Here is a 20,237-nt window from a genome sequence, read left to right as displayed (position 1 = left end):
AATAGAAGCTTGAGCAGCAAGGATCCAGGGGTTGCCAAAGCCAGAAGAGGGCAAACCCAAGATGTGTAAATATGCCATGTATACCTTGCAACATGGGCTGCCTACTCTTGGCCAGGCTATAGCTCCGCACATAGACACTTTGGGGGAGATTTACTAAAACTGGAGCAATCAGAATCTGGTGCAGGTGTGTATCCTAGCCAATCAGCTTCTAACTTCAGCTTGCTCAATTAAAGCAGAGTTCCACCCAATAGGGGAAGTTCCACTTTAAAGATTGGTCCCCTGCTCCCCATTAAGGATTGGTACCTTTTGGGAGCGGGGGGGGGTGTTGGGACAGGTACCCGAATTTGACAGGTACCTGCTCCCACTTCCGCTGCGATCACCTAGGCAATTGGGTAGCAGAGGAGGTTGTCCTACCCTCCCCGAAGCCTTGTGGGGCACATGACAGGTCCCAGAAGACAACGGGGCCATTCAGGAAATGCAGCGCTACTCGCTCATGTGCAGTTGGCACCCGGCTGTGAAGCCGCAAGCTGTCACAGCCAGGTGCCCACACTGAAGATGCCAGAGCCTGGAATACAGGATGACCAGTGAAACAGACTACAGCGGAGGCAACGCGGGATCGTGGGACAGGTAAGTGGCTGTTTTTTAAAAGTCAGCAGCTACAGTTTTTGAAGCTGCTGACTTATTGTTTTACAGAGTGAGTGGAACTCCGCTTTAGGCTTTGGCAATAAAACCTAAACACTAACTAAACTAAACAACTAAACACACTGCTATGCTTGTCGACAGAATAGTTTTAAAAAATCTGCACAACGGCTGTAGCAACATATCCCTGTTTCCTAGAAAGCTGAAGCACCTGGCACAATTCTATTTACATGGTTTAGGAAGCTAAATGCGCAATGTGCAGCACTATGCCAGCGGCGTCAGGATTATTACACTGGCACATTTGTACAAGGGTGGGAGGATTAGTCAAGCCTGGGCATCAGAACTGTAGCGATCCAGTAGCATTCTGTGCAGGAAGACTTGGCAGTAATTCCATTATGTTTTAATTTAGATATTTCTCTACGGGATTCTTTGCACTATCGACTTTTAAAAGGCGGCTAACTGTTCCTTTCTCTCTAGGGTAAGGCAAGATGTGAAAGCACGCAACTCAATTAGAAAAAAAAAAATAGATGTAACAACATCGTGGCAATTTATTTGGCTCTGTGAAAGTGGGCTCAGTTTCTGGGCACAAAAAAAGAGCTTTGCTGTTTGGAGAGAATGTCACAGTACGGTTCTGCAGTCACCGAGGCCACCATCTGAATAAACAGAAGGTTTTTCCACACAAGGGAAACACACACATCATACATACATACACATACACACACACACACACACACACACACACACAGTGGGGATCGAAAGTTTGGGCACCCCAGCTAAACATTTGTATTAATGTGCATAAAGAAGCCAAGGAAAGATGGGACAATCTCCAAAAGGCATCAAATTACAGATTAGACATTCTTATAATATGTCAACAAAAGTTAGATTTTATTTCCATCATTTACACTTTCAAAATAACAGAAAACAAAAAAACGGCGTCTGCAAAAGTTTGGGCCCCCTGCAGAGTTAATATCTTGTACTGCCCCCTTTGGCAAGTATCACAGCTTGTAAACGCTTTTTGTAGCCAGCCAAGAGTCTTTCAATTCTTGTTTGAGGTATCTTTGCCCATTCTTCCTTACAAAAGTCTTCCAGTTCTTTGAGATTTCTGGGCTGTCTGTCACGCACTGCTCTTTTAAGGTCTATCCATAGATTTTCAATTATGTTGAGGTCAGGAGATTGTGAAGGCCATGGCAAAACCTTCAGTTTACGCCTCTTGATGTAATCCCCCGTGAATTTCGAGGTGTGTTTAGGATCATTATCCATTTGTAGAAGCCATCCTCTCTTTAACTTCAGCTTTTTCACAGATGGCATCAAGTTACTATCCAAAATTTGCTGAAATTTTATTGAATCCATTTTTCCTTCTACTCATGAGATGTTCCCTGTGCCACTGGCTGGAACACAACCCCAAAGCATGATTGATCCAACCCCATGCTTAACAGTTGGACAGAGGTTCTTTTCATTAAATTCTGTGCCCCTTCTTCTCCAAACGTACCTTTGCTCATTCCGGCCAAAAAGTTCAATTTTAACCTCATCGGTCCACAGAACTTGTTTCCAAAATGTATCAGGCTTGTCTATATGTTCATTTGCAAAGTTCAAACGATGATTTTTGTGGTGAGGACGTAGAAGAGGTTTTCTTCTGATGACTCTTCCATGAAGACCATATTTGTACAAGTATCTCTTTATAGTGGAATAGTGTACCACAACTCCAGTGTCTGCCAGATCTTTCTGGAGGGATCGTGCAGTCAAACGTGGGTTTTGAATAGTTTTTCTCACAATCCTGCGAGCTGTTCTATCTGATATTTTTCTTGGTCTTCCAGATCTTGCTTTAACTTCCACTGTTCCTGATGACTGCAATTTCTTAATTATATTCCGAACAGAGGATATTGACATCTGAAAACGCTTTGCTATCTTCTTATAGCCTTCTCCAGCTTTGTGAGCGTCAACTATGTTCAGTTTCAGTTTTCTAGACAACTGCTTAGAAGAACCCATGGTGCTGATTGTTGGGGCAAGGTCAGATGAGTCTGGGCATTTAAAACCTTTGAGATTGACATCACCTGGTCTTCCCAGACGATGATTGAGAACAATCCATGATACTGGCAGGTCTCAGCTTGGCAAAGGGGGCAGTGCATGCTATAAATTCTGCAGGGTGCCCAAACGTTTGCAGATGCCATTTTTTTGATTTCTGTTATTTTGAAAGTGTAAATGATGGAAATAAAATCTAACTTTTGTTGACATATAAGAATGTCTAATCTGTAATTTGATGCCTTTTGGAGATTTTTCCATCTCTCCTTGGCTTCTTTATGCACATTAATACAAATTTTTAGCTGGGGTGCCCAAACTTTCGATCCCCACTGTATATACACACACACATATATATACATACACACACATATATCTATATATATATATCTATATCTATATATATATCTATCTATATCTATATCTATATCTATATCTATATATATATATATATATATATCTCTTGGGGTGACTAGTCCCAACTAACAGGGGAAAACCACCAAAACACAGCAAGGTAAAAAAAATGTTACGCTTGTCTCGCCTTCTAGTACATATGAAAAATAAATTTTATTTGAACAAATGAAACAGTTTCACATACATGCATGCCCCAGATGTGCCTTTGGCCATGAGGTTTGTACTGATACGGAGCAACGGACGTGAATATAGTAAGTACGTAACCAAGTTAGGGCACAAGGTGTTCTTTTAAAGTGGAATTCCAACTTAAAAAAACAAAACAAAAACTTAAAATCCCCCCCCCCCGCCTCCGAACACATATGCTGATTAACTTGTGTAAAAAAGATGTATAAAAGTTACCAATTTTCAGCCCACTCTAGTCACGTGATCCAGCTTTCTTGTGTCAGTCAGTGGCAGCTACAGGGGAGAGGCGGGAGCACCGGCAACAGACGGGCCATAGGACGCCTATGGGTGATGTCACCGCTCCAGGCTTTGCCAGCTGTAGTGGAGCATTCTCTCCTCTCCCCTGAAGCCGCCAATGGCTGACATTTTTTGCAATGTTGATCTTGCCAGAAATCTATTTTGTGTACTGAACTGAAACATCAAATGTTATTAGCATCCCCAGCTATCTTCTTTGAATTACAAAATAACTCCCCTCTGTGTATTTGAGATGAGTATTCCAAAGAGCTGCCTCGGGTGACAAAATCATAACTATTGCCACCCAAGTACAGGAAGTGTGTTAGGCCTGTTTGACAAGGGCTTCAGCTTGTATAGAAGCAGTGTGAACAGCATGCATTTGCAGAGCTTCCAGAAGATTTGCTGAAGCTTTAAAAAGGACCACTCAACTCCAGTTAGTAAAATGTTGAACACAAATCCTAATAGGAGTGTTGATTGTCACTTTAGACAAGCTGCTAGCAGGCTTCAACAGCTGAAGCCTCCTAGCAACTTTTTAAAGAAACAGTCAACACTCCCATTAAGATCTGTGTATAACATTTTCAAACAGGAGCTGAAGGACACATTAAAGGCTTACAGAAAGCTGCTAGATGGATTTTTATAGCATTTCTTTTATGTAAACTTAAATAGAGACTTGGCATTTTTCATCTTTAAAAGGAACAATGTGTGCCCAGCTATTTTCTATATTGGGGTAGAACATTCCTCTGAAGAGGATTTATGAAATGTGCAAGTCCTCTGTTGACTACACATCCCAATGCTTACTAACCCCCGGTTCACACCTATGCGGCCGTACAGGCCGTGTTTTGCTCGGGCACGAGAGCCCAGTCATTTGAATGGACTCCCGTGCCCGTGACACGCAGGGATAGAAGTCCCTGCACTACTTTGGAAAACGAAACCTCGGTTCTCAGTACGATTGCATTTCCCAGTGCTGGCGGCGTGCCATTAGCACCAGCCCGAGGGTCCACATTTCTCTGTGCGGGTGGTGCGGCTGCACGGATTTTCGTCCGGATCCGCAGAGGCACCACCCGCACAGATGTGAACCGGGGGTGAAAGAGGAACGTCACTCACTCAACAGGGGAAGCTCCACTTTTCGGTCTCTTCTTCCATTTTCAACACTTGACAGTTATATGCTCCCACTTCTGCCCGGATCGCCTAGGTGGCACACCCCTTTTCCCCGCAGCCATCTGGGAAACATCACAGGTCCTAAAAGGCTCCAGACCATTCATAATGTGCATGCGCAGTGGGAAAGCCAGTTTCACTTCGTTAACAAGCCGTTGGGGACCCAAAGACGGGCGCAACATCCTTCTATTAAAGGTCAGCAGCTACAGTACTGGTAGCCGATGACTTATTTTTTGGAGGGGGGGCAGGAACTGAAGCGCCTCTTTAGGAAATAAAGTAAATTAGTATTTTTGTAGTGTATCAATGCTGAGGATTCTTTATAACAGGGGTAGGCAACCTTAAAGAGGTGGAGATATACTGGAACAACATGGGAGAAGTCCAAGATCACCGGGCACAGTATCGCCCAGTGTTGCCTCCTCACACCCGATTTAAACCTCTAGTTGTCGTACTACCTGGTCACAATAGCGAGCATCGCAATCATGGGTTTATATCAGGTGGTGATCGCCTCCTCACCACTTGTCAAACACACTTTGATTGCTTTGCATAGGAGTAGCACTGCCTGCTGCACTTGTGAATGAGTCCTTAGTTGCATTCGGCAGCAGCTCTCTTAGGGCTCGTTCACATGTAAAGCAGGGGGGTGGTAAAACCATGCGGTTGAGTCAGCACAAATGACACCCCGTTACTTTTGGTGGGTGCTGTCAGTCGAGACCAATTCAAGTAAATGGGGCCACTCGGCAAGTGTCCCATAACTGCATGCTTCTGTGGGTTTCAAGGAGATGAAGATGTGAGAAAGCAACACACTGCTGCCTGTTTAACCGCTTGTTAGCTGTACTGAACAAGGTTGCAGGGCACTTGCAGAGCGGCCTCATTCACTTGAATAGGTCATGCTTGGCAGGTGCTACACCCAAAAACCATGACAGGGTGTAGGAGCAGCACTACAGAGGAGGCATCGACTTATGCGGCTCTTGTTCCCTACTACAACTACAACTCCAACTTTACAAATGGTCCCTCTGCATTGCACTCTGTTTGATGCTCTGGGATGGCAGGCCAGCAAGCCCTGACCGTGATCTACCAGTCATCTGGCCATGATCTACTGGTTGCTAGCCCCACTTTATAAAGTGTAACCACCTTTAAGGAAGGGGGGGAAATATTCTGGGACAGGTAAACATCAGAATTTAACAACCATCCCTGAAGCATCCCGTACATGTATGTGTCCCAGTTACTTTCAGAGTGGTAAGTGGGATCTTCTGTATACAACCCCTCACCAGCAAGTGTGGCCATGATTATTGCCCCACTCCAAGTACTGCCACGCTGCCAGCCCCCCATCTCCACCCCAAGTACTGTAACGCTGCCAGCCCCCCCATCCCCACCCCAAGTACTGCCACGCTGCCAGCCCCCCATCCCCACCCCAAGTACTGCCATACTGCCAGCCCCCCATCCCCACCCCAAGTACTGCCACGCTGCCAGCCCCCCATCCCCACCTCATGTACTGCCACACTGCCAGCCCCCCATCCCCACCTCATGTACTGCCACGCTGCCAGCCTCCCACCCCAAGTACTGCCACGCTGCCAGCCTCCCACCCCAAGTACTGCCACGCTGCCAGCCCCCATCCACACCTCAAGTACAGCCATGCTGCCAGCCTCCGATTCCCACCCCAAGTACTGCCATGCTGCCAGCCTCCCATTCCCACCCCAAGTACTGCCACGCTGCCAGCCTCCCACCCCAAGTACTGCCACGCTGCCAGCCTCCCACCCCAAGTACTGCCATGCTGCCAGCCCCCATCCACACCTCAAGTACAGCCATGCTGCCAGCCTCCGATTCCCACCCCAAGTACTGCCATGCTGCCAGCCTCCCATTCCCACCCCAAGTACTGCCATGCTGCCAGCCTCCCATTCCCACCCCAAGTGCTGCCACATTGCTAGCTCCCCAGCCCCCACCCACGTGCTGCCAAGGTTATAGCCCAATCCCAAGTACTGCCATGTTGCTAACCCCCCCTGCCCATCTCCATATTAATTGCTGACATACTGCCAGCCTCCCACCCCAAGTACTGCCACGCTGCCAGCCTCCCACCCCAAGTACTGCCACGCTGCCAGCCTCCCACCCCAAGTACTGCCACGCTGCCAGCCTCCCACCCCAAGTACTGCCACGCTGCCAGCCTCCCACCCCAAGTACTGCCACGCTGCCAGCCTCCCATCCCCACCCCAAGTACTGCCACGCTGCCAGCCTCCGATTCCCACCCCAAGTACTGCCATGCTGCCAGCCTCCCATTCCCACCCCAAGTACTGCCATGCTGCCAGCCTCCCATTCCCACCCCAAGTACTGCCATGCTGCCAGCCTCCCATTCCCACCCCAAGTGCTGCCACATTGCTAGCTCCCCAGCCCCCACCCACGTGCTGCCAAGGTTATAGCCCAATCCCAAGTACTGCCATGTTGCTAACCCCCCGCCCATTCCCATACTAATTGCTGACATACTGCCAGCCTCCCAGCCCAAGTGCTGTCAAGGTTACAAGGAAGCAATTATTTTTTTTACAAATTTAGAAAAGTCAGAAGGCTGCAGATTGAAATGGACAAAACAGAAACTGAGTTGCCATTAAAACGATCCAATCCACAAGGAATGGAAATAGAACACAATGTATTAATCAAAGCTAGCTTAACCGTGAAAGCTGCTAGAACAAGAGAGTCTGCATTTAAAATTAAATGACAACAGACTGTACTCTACATGTCGATACAATACATTAAAAGCCGTACAGGAAACCTCCACTTCAAGGTCCCAAGTGTCCGAGAGAAGAGCTGTTCTGACTGAATAAAATCCTGTAGATAGTTTAGGGTTTTAAAATAAGAAGGGTAATGTAAAAGGGTCAGATCATGTAAAAAGATTCTGATTATATGTAAAGGATAGCAGGCTAAATCAGTTATTACTTATGGGTCCCTAAGGTCTCATGACAAAGGCTTGACTGCTAGATCTGCCCAACCCCAAAATAAATGCAATCACACCACTGCAAACAAGCGGCAACCGGATAAAGATCTTTGATTTGCCCGTATTTGCCTATATATGGCAAAGTACAGTACAGGTCAATGGCAACATCTGCCGATATCCTGCAGAGCGGTCCCAGTGAAGAGCCAACTCTACTGCCTGGGGTTGATTTTCCCAGTCAGTCACCCCCAACAATAAGGAAGATGCTGGGGACAGGAAATATGAGTGCTTGACTTAGCAGCAGCCAAACTTGTAAAAATAAAAAAAAATTATAAAATATATATATTTATTTTTTTGGGACAAAAGACGTTTAAAGTATCAAATTGTAGTCTTACAAATTTCTGTAAAAACACTATACAAGAACATATGTTAAAGGGTTAGTTCCGGTGTTATACCAATGTTTTTGTCATTTATGCGCCATTGATAGCCCCTGCGTGGGCACAGCTTTTGCTCTGTTGGTGTTAGAGCACTGTTTTCTTTATTTTTTTTTTATGTGCAATTGATGGCCCCTGCTTGGGCATGTCTGGTTGCTCCTGTTTTTTTTTTAAATGTTTATAAATTTAAAAAAATCATTGAAATACAAAGGGTTAGTTCAACTTTAGAGGAAAAAAAAACAAACAAAAACAAAAATCCTCCCCCCCCCCCCAAAAAAAAAAAACCCAAAACAAACACACACAAAAAAAAAAAAGTAAAAAAGGAAGGTGAACACTGGACGGGGGGGGGGTCCAGTGTTCACCTTCCTTTTTTACTTTTTTTTTTTTTTGTGTGTTTGTTTTGGTTTTTTTTTTGGGGGGGGGGATTTTTGTTTTTTTTTCCTCTAAAGTTGAACTAACCCTTTGTATTTCAATGATTTTTTTGAATTTATAAACATTTAAAAAAAAAAAAAAAAACAGGAGCAACCAGACATGCCCAAGCAGGGGCCATCAATTGCTGTACCTACCTCCGGGGTTGCCGAGCCATCAGCACTCCTGAAGCCCGTTTTCCCTCAGTGCTTAGGGATGAACCAGATCATTTCTGATTGGTCAGCGAGATCCCTGTGACAGAGGAAGCAGAACAGGGATTTCAAATCCCCTGACCACTGGACCTACTGCAGGAGAGCTCAGCAACTCCAGAACCAAGTACTGCAGGGACCTGGGAAGGGAGGGGGTCCAGCAGTGTTAGGTCACCTTTATATTTTTTCTATAAAAGGTGAACTATCCCTTTAACATGTATTCTTGTATAATGTTTACTGGAATGTGTAGGACTACAATATGTAACGGTAAAAAAGTCCGTTTAAAAAAAAAAAAAAAAAAGAAAAAAAAAGAAAAGAAAAGAAAATGCAGTGTATGGGAATAATAATTTCTATATTAAATTCACACACAAGGAATCCATATAATCTACTGTGCAATAAAAGAACATCTGCTTTATAAAACAGCACTTAACTGGACCATTTTCAGCACCAGGACATTTTATACAGCATCTTTATATAACATAGCAGGCATGTAGAATTATTTAAGAGTGGAAATTTTCCTTTTTTTGCTTACCATCCTGTACCTCACCAGGGTACTATAACTAGAATGTTTACCGAGCCTACATTTTACTGCTGTGTTTGCTTCTCCACTGCATCTCATCCATATAAAAGGCTTCCTACTCCAATAAAAAATTCTGAGCTCAATCTATCCACTTAGGACCTGGAATTAAGAAATACGGCTGTTCTGGGCAGAGCATACATGAAAAACACAAAACAAATCAGTCCTGACATAGCTACAGATCACATTTATGTCGGACAGCCAGTTAATTAGTGACTACCATGGCATGTGGGTGTGTAAATATAATAGGAAAACCAAAACATCCCAAGGAAGCAAAAAATATTTACTGTACAACATCTGTCCAAAGAACCCTGAACCAGAAAACGGGGAATGAAGCTGTAGATAATATTTTGCTTTAGGTCATACAGGTTTGAACAGAGGGAATGAGCACCTGGTGCATCTACACAAACAGGAAATATTCTATAAATGTAAATATGACTCGAATGAGTGGCGCATAGTCATCGCCAGGGGCACAAGAACATTGATTATTGTTAATCTATAAACCAATAATCACAGCTGCAGGAGCCTTAGGCCCCTTTCACAGTGATTGTCTGATCAGGTCCGCCTCTCAGTTTTTCAGGCAGACCCAATCGGACCATCCATAGACCTATATGGACCGACGGGTGTCAGCAGACAAGCGTCCGCTGACACCCACCGGCATCCGATCTGATCCTGTACGCCAAAAAACAGACATATGGGGATCCGTCCCCATCCGTCTGGTGGAACGGATTGGATGGCAGTTGGATTGATATGGACAGCCTGTCCGTTTCCATCCAATCCGTTATACCCCGCCCCATAGAAGACAGCGGGCAGTGTCTGTGTCCACTCTACGGCAGCGGAGACGGACCTGTCATCTGCCTGCTCAGTGGGGATCAGCTGAGAGATCCCCCACTGAGCAGGTGGATCCACTGACTGGTCCACCCCTTCTGAAAGGGGCCTTAAACTGTCCACAGACATGCAAGTGATCACATTGGTCAAGCAAGTATGTTTATGTACTCAACAGACCCTCTGGCACTTTATCCCTTTTGGGGGGGAAAGAGCGATCCTCAGATTGCCATTTCAAGTAAATAATTCTTAACCCCAACTAAGGGAAATCAGCAAAAGGTCTGACCAGATTTTTATTATTATATTATTAATATGTATTTCTATAATGTGGACATCATACAGTGGATATAAAAAGTCTACACACCCCTGTTAAAATGTCAGGTTTCTGTGAAGTAAAAAAAAAAAATGACAATGATAAATCATTTCAGAACTTTTTCCACCTTTAATGTGACCTATAACCTATACAACTCAAAAAAACAAAAAAAAACAAATTGAAATTGTTTTGGGGGGGAATATAGCTGTGTTCAGAATTAAGCAATCACATTCAAAATCCTATTAAGTAGAAGTCAGTACACACCTGCCATCATTTAAAGTGCCTCTGATTAACTCCAAATAAAATTCAGCTGTTCTAGTAGGTCTTTCCTGACATTTTCTTAGTCACATCCTACAGCAAAAGCCATGGTGCGCAGAGAGCTTCCAAAGTATCACAGGGGTCTCACTGTTAAAAGGTATCAGTCAGGAGAAGGGTACATAAGAATTTCCAAGGCATTAGATATACCATGGAACACAGTGAAGACAGTCATCATCAAGTGGAGAAAATATGGCGCAACAGTGACATTACCAAGAACTGGACGTCCCTCCTAAATTTATGAAAAGACGAGAAGAAAACTGGTCTGGGAGGCTGCCAAGAGGCCTACAGCAACATTAAAGAAGCTGCAGGAATATCTGGCAAGTACTGGCTGTGTGGTACATGTGACAATCTTCCCATTTTCTTCATAGGTCTAGGTCAATGTTCTCCAAAATGTGGCCTGGGAGCCGAATGTGGCCTTTTGCATACCTTTATCGGGCCCTTGGGGTATTGTTCCTCACATGGATATGAGGCACTCTTCCTCAAACTGACACAGACAATGGGGCAAAAAATTCTTCACTAATACCAACAATGGGGCGCTATTTCTCCCATTGATAACAGTGGGGCGCTATTCCTCCCACTGACACCAATGATGGGGCAATATGCCTCCCACTGACACCAACAATGGAACACTGTTCCTCCCACCGACAAACGATGGGACACTATGCCCCCCTCTAATACAAACCATGGGGCACTATCCCTCTCACTGACATCAATGATAGGGTACTAATGTTTCCTTTAATACCAAAATATGGGACATTGTTAACTCCAACGGATGCCAGGACATTTTTACTCCCTTTGGCCATGTCCTGGCCCCCCTAAAGTCTGAAGCAAAGTAAAATGGCCTTATGTTTGGAAAGTTTGGAGACCCCTGGTCTAGGCTATGGGGAAGAGTGGCAAGACGGAAGCCTTTTCTTAGGAAGAAAAACATCCATGCCCGGCTAAATTTTGCAAAAAACACATCTGAAGTCTCCAAAAAGCTTGTGGGGAAATGTGTTCTGGTCTGATGAAACCAAGGTTGAACTTTTTGGCCACAATACCAAAAGATATGTTTGGCACAAAAACACTGCACATCACCAAAAGAACACCATACCGACCATGAACCGTAGCGGCAGCGCCATGCTTTAGGCTGTTTTTCTTCAGCTGGAACTGGAGCCTTAGTCAAGGTAGAGGGAATTATGAAAAGTTCCAAATACCAGTCAATATTGGCACAAACCTTTCAGGCTTCTGCTAGAAAGCTGGACATGAAGAGGAACTTGATCTTTCAGCATGACAACGACCCAAAGCATCCATCCAAATCAACAAAGGAATGGCTTCACCAGAAGAAGATTCAAGTTTTGGAACGGTCTAGCCGTTCTGCACTTCTGTAACCAGTTTTAGGTCGAAAGATCACAGAGCCCAAAAAGGTCCTGATATTAAAGGAAGTCAGAATCCACCCAGATTGGCATCTGGCTCAGCTTCTAAGGCAGCTGCTGAGAGCCTGATCCAGTCGCTGCTGCCCCTGTGTAGTCCAACACTCGAATGAGCACTGGAGAGGCAGAGCAGAGAGCTGGACACTGGAGAAAAAAAAGCCTATTTTGAGTGGTTTTTTTTTGTACCAGCGTTTAGGAGCATTTCACTTTTTTTTGCCAGAAAATTGCTCTCAAAAACACAAAACAAAAGTTTTTTTGCTGCCTCTAAACGCTGAGCTTACAAAAACTCCTCTAGACTACGTAAAGTGCACGGACACATAGGATAACATTAGCCGCTTCTAGTGATCGGTCAAAAACCAATCTTTAAAAATAGGGTTATTGATGTTTTGCCGAAAGAAAACATTTTTTTTTTTTAAAAGTGCTGTGATGGAGGCAGGGGCGGACTGACCATTTGGGAACTCAGGCACTGCTCGAGGGCCCGGGGTCAGTGGGGGGGGGGGGGCCCCCCATGAGATGCCCCTGGTACCTTTCATAGGCTTTTTTGGGTGTGGTTTGAGTGTAGGCAAGGACACAGGGGCCCCATGAGTTGTCAGTCCGCCCCTGGACAGAGGTGTAGGTGGGACAGAACACAAGCGGAGAGCAGTGGGGCACACAAGGCTTTTTTTGAGTGATTTGGAGGGCGCACGAGGGTTAAGTCCAGGGGGGGGGCACACAGAAGGGCAGTTCTGGCAGACAATGGTTACATCCAGGGGGCACACAGCAGAGGCAGTTCTGGCAGGCACAGAGGGGCTGCAGACTCCTCGGCGCCTGGCCGAGGAGAGGTGTGTGATCGCCCAGCATACCACTTTATGTGGGCTACGTGCGAGCGCAGGGGCATAGGAAGGGGAGGGGGCAGAGATCCGGAAAGGGGGTAAGAGAGAGAGCAGGGCAGGGGGAACCGTGACAAGTGCCGATGATAATTGACTTCAATGCTAAATCGTCTCCCATTGACAGCAATGCAAAATCACCTCTAAGTTTTTGTCATTTTATAGATTTCATTTTATTTTCTGTCCAACTTTTGTGTGTTTCTTCAGCCTGGGTTCACATTGATGCGGTGCAGCATATAGCATGTGATTTGCACAGGAACCGCACCGCATTCCTGTACAAAATCACATGCAAATTTGTGCAGTGCCATTTGAGCCATACATTTTGTATGGATCAAATCGCACTGCATCCGTACCAAAAAGGTGCAGGACCCTTATTTTTGGTCCGCACTAGAATCGGATCGCATGGGTATTCACAGCCATGCGATCCGATTCTGCACATCACACCACGTTTTTCGAACTGACTTCGGGGTGTTAACATACACACCCGCAGCGGTTTGCATGAACGGGGTGCAATTGTGATGTGGTGTGGAATTCGCACTGAAACCGGTGTGATTATGCACCGCACAAGTGTGAACCCGGGCTCAAAGTTATTTTACGTTACTGGATTGAATTTTTTTAATTCATATGCATTTAAATTCATTATGTAAAAAAAAAAAAAAAAGTTGAATACAATACAATTATATATTAAAAAATATATACATTTTTTAAAAACTGTCCATTTCGGTTTCTGGCCAAATGCATCCTGAATTTTCAGTTTTGGTCCAGAATTTTCGGTGCACCAGAAGGTGTACTAGTTGCAGGCAAAACTCTAAACCCCTCTATAAGCAGCGTTTTTTAAACAAATGTGCATGCAGCCTGAAAACCAAGAACTGAGCAATGAGTGATGTTTGATCCCAGTTCTCAGTCTTGGAGGCAACGAGGGACAGACGCAGCATCATTCCATTCATGTAGGTAAGTTTGTGTTTGTTTTTTGCTCAATCCCACACTTAACACTTTTTTTAAAGGACAAATAAGGCTTTTTCATGATACTGTCTTGCAACAAAGATTTTTTCCCCCCCACAATCCTTCGACAATAAAGTGTAACAAAACGCATTTACTTTTTTTTGAGCAGCTTTAATTTAAAAACAAATAATGTTTCAGCAGATAAAATGTGTGTTTTATGATGTAATTTGTCCTGTTTAAAATACACTAAGATTCTGGTACAAGGCACTGCAAAGTTATTTAGAAATATAAAGTGTTCTTTTTACTTTTAAATGGGAAATGTGTAAATTTATGTTAAATGTGTACACATTTTTACAAAACAAACACAAAGCAAGTTTAAAAATTAATAGTTATTTAAAAAAAGAAAATCAGCAGGAAAATAATAGCTGAGGGAGAAGAGAAATTAGAAGCTGAGTAAACTAAGGGCTAAACCTCCCTGGCGGTCTGATTATTTCAGATTTTTGGTGCTGAAAGCGGTACCATTTTTTTGCATGGAAATATGTAGCTTTTTTATTGTAGGCCTGTAATTTTTAGGAATAACTCACTGAAATCTGTCCGAGCAAGAGTCTATTAAACATCCCGGGTATGATAAAATTTGAAACACAAAATCATAAATTATAATTTAATAATCATAAAAAATAATAATATAATAATAATACATTTAATTCAATAATATAATCAAACCAAAAAACACTGAAATTTGAAATATAGCGCCAAGTTTGTACATTGCTGAGCAAAGTCGCAAAATCGTTTTCAGTGTCTGATGATGAATTTCCCCCACAAATTATTATCACTCAATTCTGCAAGTGGTTCTGATTTACTATCGCTGTTCTCTAGCTGATCTAAAACCGCTTTTGACCTAAAGGGACACTTTTTGGACGCCATGGACTTTTCTAAGTTTCCAGGCAGAAAGAACAGTCAAAATGCAGACAGAAGACAGGACAAAGCACTCGGGACAAAATGTATGTGAAATGGGTTGAAACAGGAATGTTATACTATGTAAAATCGTTTTGAAAAAAAATGACTTTTTAAATTTTCAAAATTTCCCGCCGCCCGTACGTCCCGACGTCACAGGGACCGGAACACAGGAGCCGGATGCCGGCATCAGCCGGAGGAGATGGCCAGGGACGCTGCAGGGGACACATCGCGGGAGCGCAGGACAAGGCAAGTGCTGCAGGGACTCCCTATGCAGCGCCGCATGGTAAGCCCGAGTGTACCTCGGGGTTACCGCTTTTGGTACAGACATTTTACCCCGAGCTACACTCGGGAATACCATCAGGGAGGTTAATAAGGTATTAAACCACTTTTTTTTTTTTTTTTTTTTTTTTAATAAAAACAGTTTTTTTTTTTTTAAACTTGACAGGTTTAATCAACATCACTTTCAGAACCAAGTTCATTCCTTTGACCTGCAGATGAAGTAACAGAAAGATACAAACGTAACAAAACGCTACATTGTATCTTTCTATATTCCTGTCTGAGAAAGTGTGAACACCAAGCCAGACTGCTTTATTGGCAGCTACATAAATAAAGCTGACAGTTAGGCCTCATGCACACTGGGCATTTTTTAATTCACTTCTAAGAGCACAGGCATTTTTTTTTCGTCCTCTAAACTACCCTGCATGTTTAGCACTTGACCGATTATTTTAGCTTTTACAAGCTTCAGCCTTTTTTTTTGCCCAAAACACTGCTGCCAGGAGGAGGCTCCTAAAGGAGTTAAAAGAAAAAAAAAAAAAAAGTGTGCATAAGGCCTTACTGTAACCTTGGGGGGTGGGGGCGTCCCCAGAAGCAGGGAAGAGAGACTGGATGTGCTGCACATGTCCTGTGTACGATGATGATTTTCTTTGGACGTGCTACACATGCCCAAAGTCGAACTAGATAAAGAAGATTTCAAGCCTCACATTAATAATTATTTTCTTAAGCACTTGATTATCTTTAGAGTGACAGCAGCGCCTGTTACTGAAGCCCTCCAGTGTCTGGGAGGGGAGTGTGCGAGACACAAATGAAGGAGGATTTGGCTCAGTCAGGAAAGGCAACATAAGATTTTACATTTCCTCGATGGCATTCCGTAGTATCTGGATTTGGTACTTGTTTGCACTGTCATACAGGAGCCTTTGGCTTTTCTTTGAATCTACTGGCCCATAGATCAGGTTGTAGAAGAGGTCTGGGGTGGGATCTTGGTCTTCCGCTCATCTTAAAGCAGAAATAAACCCATCAATTTAAACATTTCCCAAAATAGTTCCATTCAAGGCATTCACAGAAGAGAACTGTCACAGCTGCTTGTTCTGTCAACTGAACTATCAAGACGTCAAGCTGCTGTCATAAATGATCACGTGCAGCACCATGGCAACTGCTGATCAAACTTGAGGCCGGGATGGAAGCTTCCTTGGCTGTAAAGGAGGTTTATGGCCGCCTTCAGTTAACCCCTTGTCCTCCAGAGGATTTACCCCCCTTACTGGCCAGGCCATTTTTTGCATTACGGCGCTGCGTTACTTAACTGACAATTGCGTGGTCATGCAACGCTGCACCCAAATGAAATTTACGTCCTTTTTCCCCCACAAATAGAGATTTCTTTTGCTGGTATTTGATCACTTGTGCGGTTTTATTTTTTTACGCTATAAACAAAAAAAATTTTTTTGGACAGTTTGCTATTAAATGTCCAGTAAAATATTTTTTTTTTTAAAAAAAAAACAAATTTAGGCCAAAATGTATTCTGCTCCATGTCTTTGCTAAAAAAAAAAAATCCCAATACGTGTAAATTAATTGGTTTATGTGAACGTTATAGCATTTAAAAATGGTGGAATATATACTGGAGATTTTTTTTTACTAGTAATGGCGGCGATCAGCGACTTATAGCGGGACTGCGGCGGGCATTCAGACACTGGGGGGGGGGGGGGAACTGACTTGGTGTCACTGACATCCCCAGTGACACCAATACAATGATCAGTGCTAATAAACAGCACCGACACTGGGCAAGAAGGGGTTAACATCTGGACGATCAAAGGGTTAACTGTGTGCTATTTTACTATGTGCTGTGCGTGCGTTTTACACTGTAAGCACACTGATTTGTATGGCTGTGCTATGCAGAGCCATACAAAGCAGTGTGCAGGAGCTGACAGGGGAGAGATCTGTGTTGTTTATACACAAGTCTCTACCCCGTCAGTAATACTCTGAGATAACTGTGTGCCGGAGGGGAATCACCAGCCAGGACCCAGCGATTGACAGCAGAGGCCGCGAATGGCGGCTCGGGTAGAGCGCTCGTGCCCCCTACCCGAAAACTGCAACATATATATATAAAATGTTATACACACACGATTTTGCACACCCGTGCCGCCCTGTAGCAGTATTTCTGCTATAGGGTGGCGCGGAAGCAGTTAAAGTGGAACTTTAGGCAGAAAATAAAGTCCTGTTAGGTCACATCAGGCCGGCCCCTTCTGCAGGTATTGCTATGAAAAACATTAAAAATAAGTGTCTATACTGTGTAAAATCCAGTAATACGCTGTCTCCCCCTGCTCTGCACATGCTCAGTTGCTCTGCATTTTTAGGCACTGTGCCGAATTTGTATAGGCCGATCTGCTGACAGTTATTAAACCCTCCTATCCTATACAGCCAAGAAAGATGCTTCTGTTTGCTGTAAGTGCCACGGTGCTGCACATGTGATCAGTTATGACCTCAGCCATTTGATGGTTTGAAAAACTGGCTGAGGACGCAAATGTGACAGCTAGGAATCCCGGCATTCCAGGAATGCAACTGGTTTATTTTAACCAATTAAATTGATGGGTTTAGTTCGCTTTATGATTTAGGGCTCGTTCACACCATGGTGCAGAGACGTCAGAGGTCCACACCGCTCCCCGTCCTATAGCCATGTAACCCCGAGGTCCTCACCGCTCCCCGTCATATATCCCTGTAACCCCCGAGGTCCACACCGCTCCCCGTCCTATAATCCTGAGGTCCACACCGCTCCCCGTCCTATAATCCTGAGGTCCACACCGCTCCCCGTCCTATAGCCATGTAACCCCGAGGTCCACACCGCTCCCCGTCCTATAATCCTGAGGTCCACACCGCTCCCCGTCCTATATCCCTGTAACCCCCGAGGTCCTCACCGCTCCCCGTCATATATCCCTGTAACCCCCGAGGTCCACACCGCTCCCCGTCATATATCCCTGTAACCCCCGAGGTCCACACCGCTCCCCGTCATATATCCCTGTAACCCCCGAGGTCCACACCGCTCCCCATCCTATAACCCTGTAACCCCGAGGACCACACCGCTCCCCGTCATATATCCCTGTAACCCCGAGGACCACACCACTTTCACGCTGGTTCTAGAATAATATGCATGTTTGCCATGTTTTTTACAGGACATGCAACTTAACTCGCCAAGATAAAAAAAAACAAACCGCAGGTGCGCTTTTGTCACATCTTCCATCATTTCAATGGGGAGGAGCGGTTTTGGTGCAGTTTTTTTACAGCACTAAAAATGCAGCAAGCAGGATTTTAAAAAACACATCGAGCCCACTTTTTTTTTTAAACGCAAAGGTGGAAGGAAAACTGATCATTCTGAAAGCAGCATCAGCCATCCCCCAGCTTCACTCGGATGCATATCACCCATCCCCCAGCTTCACTCGGATCCATAGTACCCATCCCCCAGCTTCACTCGGATCCATAGTACCCATCCCCCAGCTTCACTCGGATCCATAGTACCCATCCCCCAGCTTCACTCGGATCCATAGTACCCATCCCCCAGCTTCACTCGGATCCATAGTACCCATCCCCCAGCTTCACTCGGATCCATAGTACCCATCCCCCAGCTTCACTCGGATCCATGATATGCCTCATCCCCCAGCTTCGCACTGCTCCCTGTCATATAACCCCTCACCACAAAGTTGACACTGTCCTTCAGCTACACCTCATCTCCATCATGCACTGTCACCCATTAACCCCATCCCTCGGCTTCACACAACCTCCAAACACACCATTTTTCATCTTTACAACCCCATATGCATGAACTACATCCGTGCCCCCCCCCTTGCCCATACATCCCATCCCCAGCATCACAGACCCCCCCCCACCCACCTGACTCCCCTTTTGTATCAACAGTCCCCCCCTCCCCCATACCCGCACTTGCCTTTTTCAGTATCACACAGACCTGTCCCCCCCCCCATACCACCCTCCCTTTTCATATTAACAGGACCCCTCTCCATACATATACACATGCTGTCCCCTGCATCACATCCCCCCATACCCTCAGCACTTACCCCCCCCATACTAATATTGTTCCCTCCCCCACTTCACACCGACCCCCAATATTTACAAGATCTCCCCCATATCCTCACCTTACAACCTCCAATATCAGCATGCCCCCCCCCCATCCCCAGATTTACATGACCACTCACCTGTTAACAGTAGCCCTCCCTCCCACCAATGCCTCCTGTTTCATTATTACCAGTATAAATTCTCCCCCCAACACACCCCATCCCCAGTTTCACAGCCCCCCCATACTTCACACAACAGCTCCCCTGAGACACTTCCATATTACCAGTCCCCCCCATGCACTAGCATGTCCTTATGTATACCATCCCCCCCTCTATACACCCCATCCCCCCATTGTACACATTACCTGCCCCATAGCCCCTCCCCGGGCCCCGCCCCTTCTCCCCGGGCCCCGCCCCTTCTCCCCCGTACCATGGATGTCCTTCTGGCCGATGCTGTGGCTCCGGATGAGGGAAGAGAGGCGGCGGATGTCCCCGCGGAACACACACTCATGGACGGGAAAGCCAGCCTGGCTGAGGGCCGGGTTGGACGGGATGATCCGGTGGTTGGAGAAGCTCTTGGCGTTCTTGTTCCTCCCGCCTTCCCCTCCGCTCTCCTCGTCCGGCTCCAGCAGCTCGTCCTCTTTGCACGGCTTGTGGTCCCGGCGCAGGGGACGGAGCTTCTCCCCGGTCATTGGAGCGGCTCACACCCGGGGCATCGCTTCCCCTTCCTCACAGCAACAGCGGAGGACCTCCCGCGGCCATCTTACGGCGCAAGCCTCGCGAGACCGTTCCGACCCACCGCGAGACTTCTACCTCAGGGGGAAGGACCGAGTGGGCGGAACCCTATGCGGGCGACAGAAGGGTAGCGAGTACGCGCTGACGTCAGCGAACAATAGAACTAGGCGCACACGAGAGCCGCGTGATTGGCCGAATCAATAAAATACACAAGCGGAGGTGGGCGGGGCTCGCTGTCCAACCCATTCCAAACAGTAGCTGTGGGGAGGGGCGGGGCTGTGGCTTCTTAAAGTGGAATCTCCTCCAGAACAACATGGAA

At 45.6% G+C, this 20,237-nt stretch overlaps 1 protein-coding gene across 1 annotated transcript in view; it reads right to left on the bottom strand.

Annotated features, from left to right (window-relative positions):
* Nucleotides 1-19,996, bottom strand: part of LOC149431413 (ankyrin repeat domain-containing protein 13C-like) — a 65,931-nt gene extending 45,935 nt beyond the window's left edge. The window contains exon 1 of the mRNA XM_089665624.1: nt 19,614-19,996. Within this exon, the coding sequence (XP_089521750.1) occupies nt 19,614-19,875 (262 nt within the window). The 5' untranslated portion in view covers nt 19,876-19,996. The remainder of the gene's footprint in view (nt 1-19,613) is intronic.
* Nucleotides 19,997-20,237: the final 241 nt, after the last annotated feature.

This window comes from Staurois parvus, unplaced genomic scaffold (genome assembly GCF_062004578.1).
Source record: "Staurois parvus isolate SC_StPar_1 unplaced genomic scaffold, SC_StPar_1.0 ptg002276l, whole genome shotgun sequence".
Taxonomy (NCBI): domain Eukaryota; kingdom Metazoa; phylum Chordata; class Amphibia; order Anura; family Ranidae; genus Staurois; species Staurois parvus.
The sequence above is the reverse complement of the archived record's forward strand: the minus strand, read 5'-3'. Positions and strand labels throughout refer to the sequence as shown.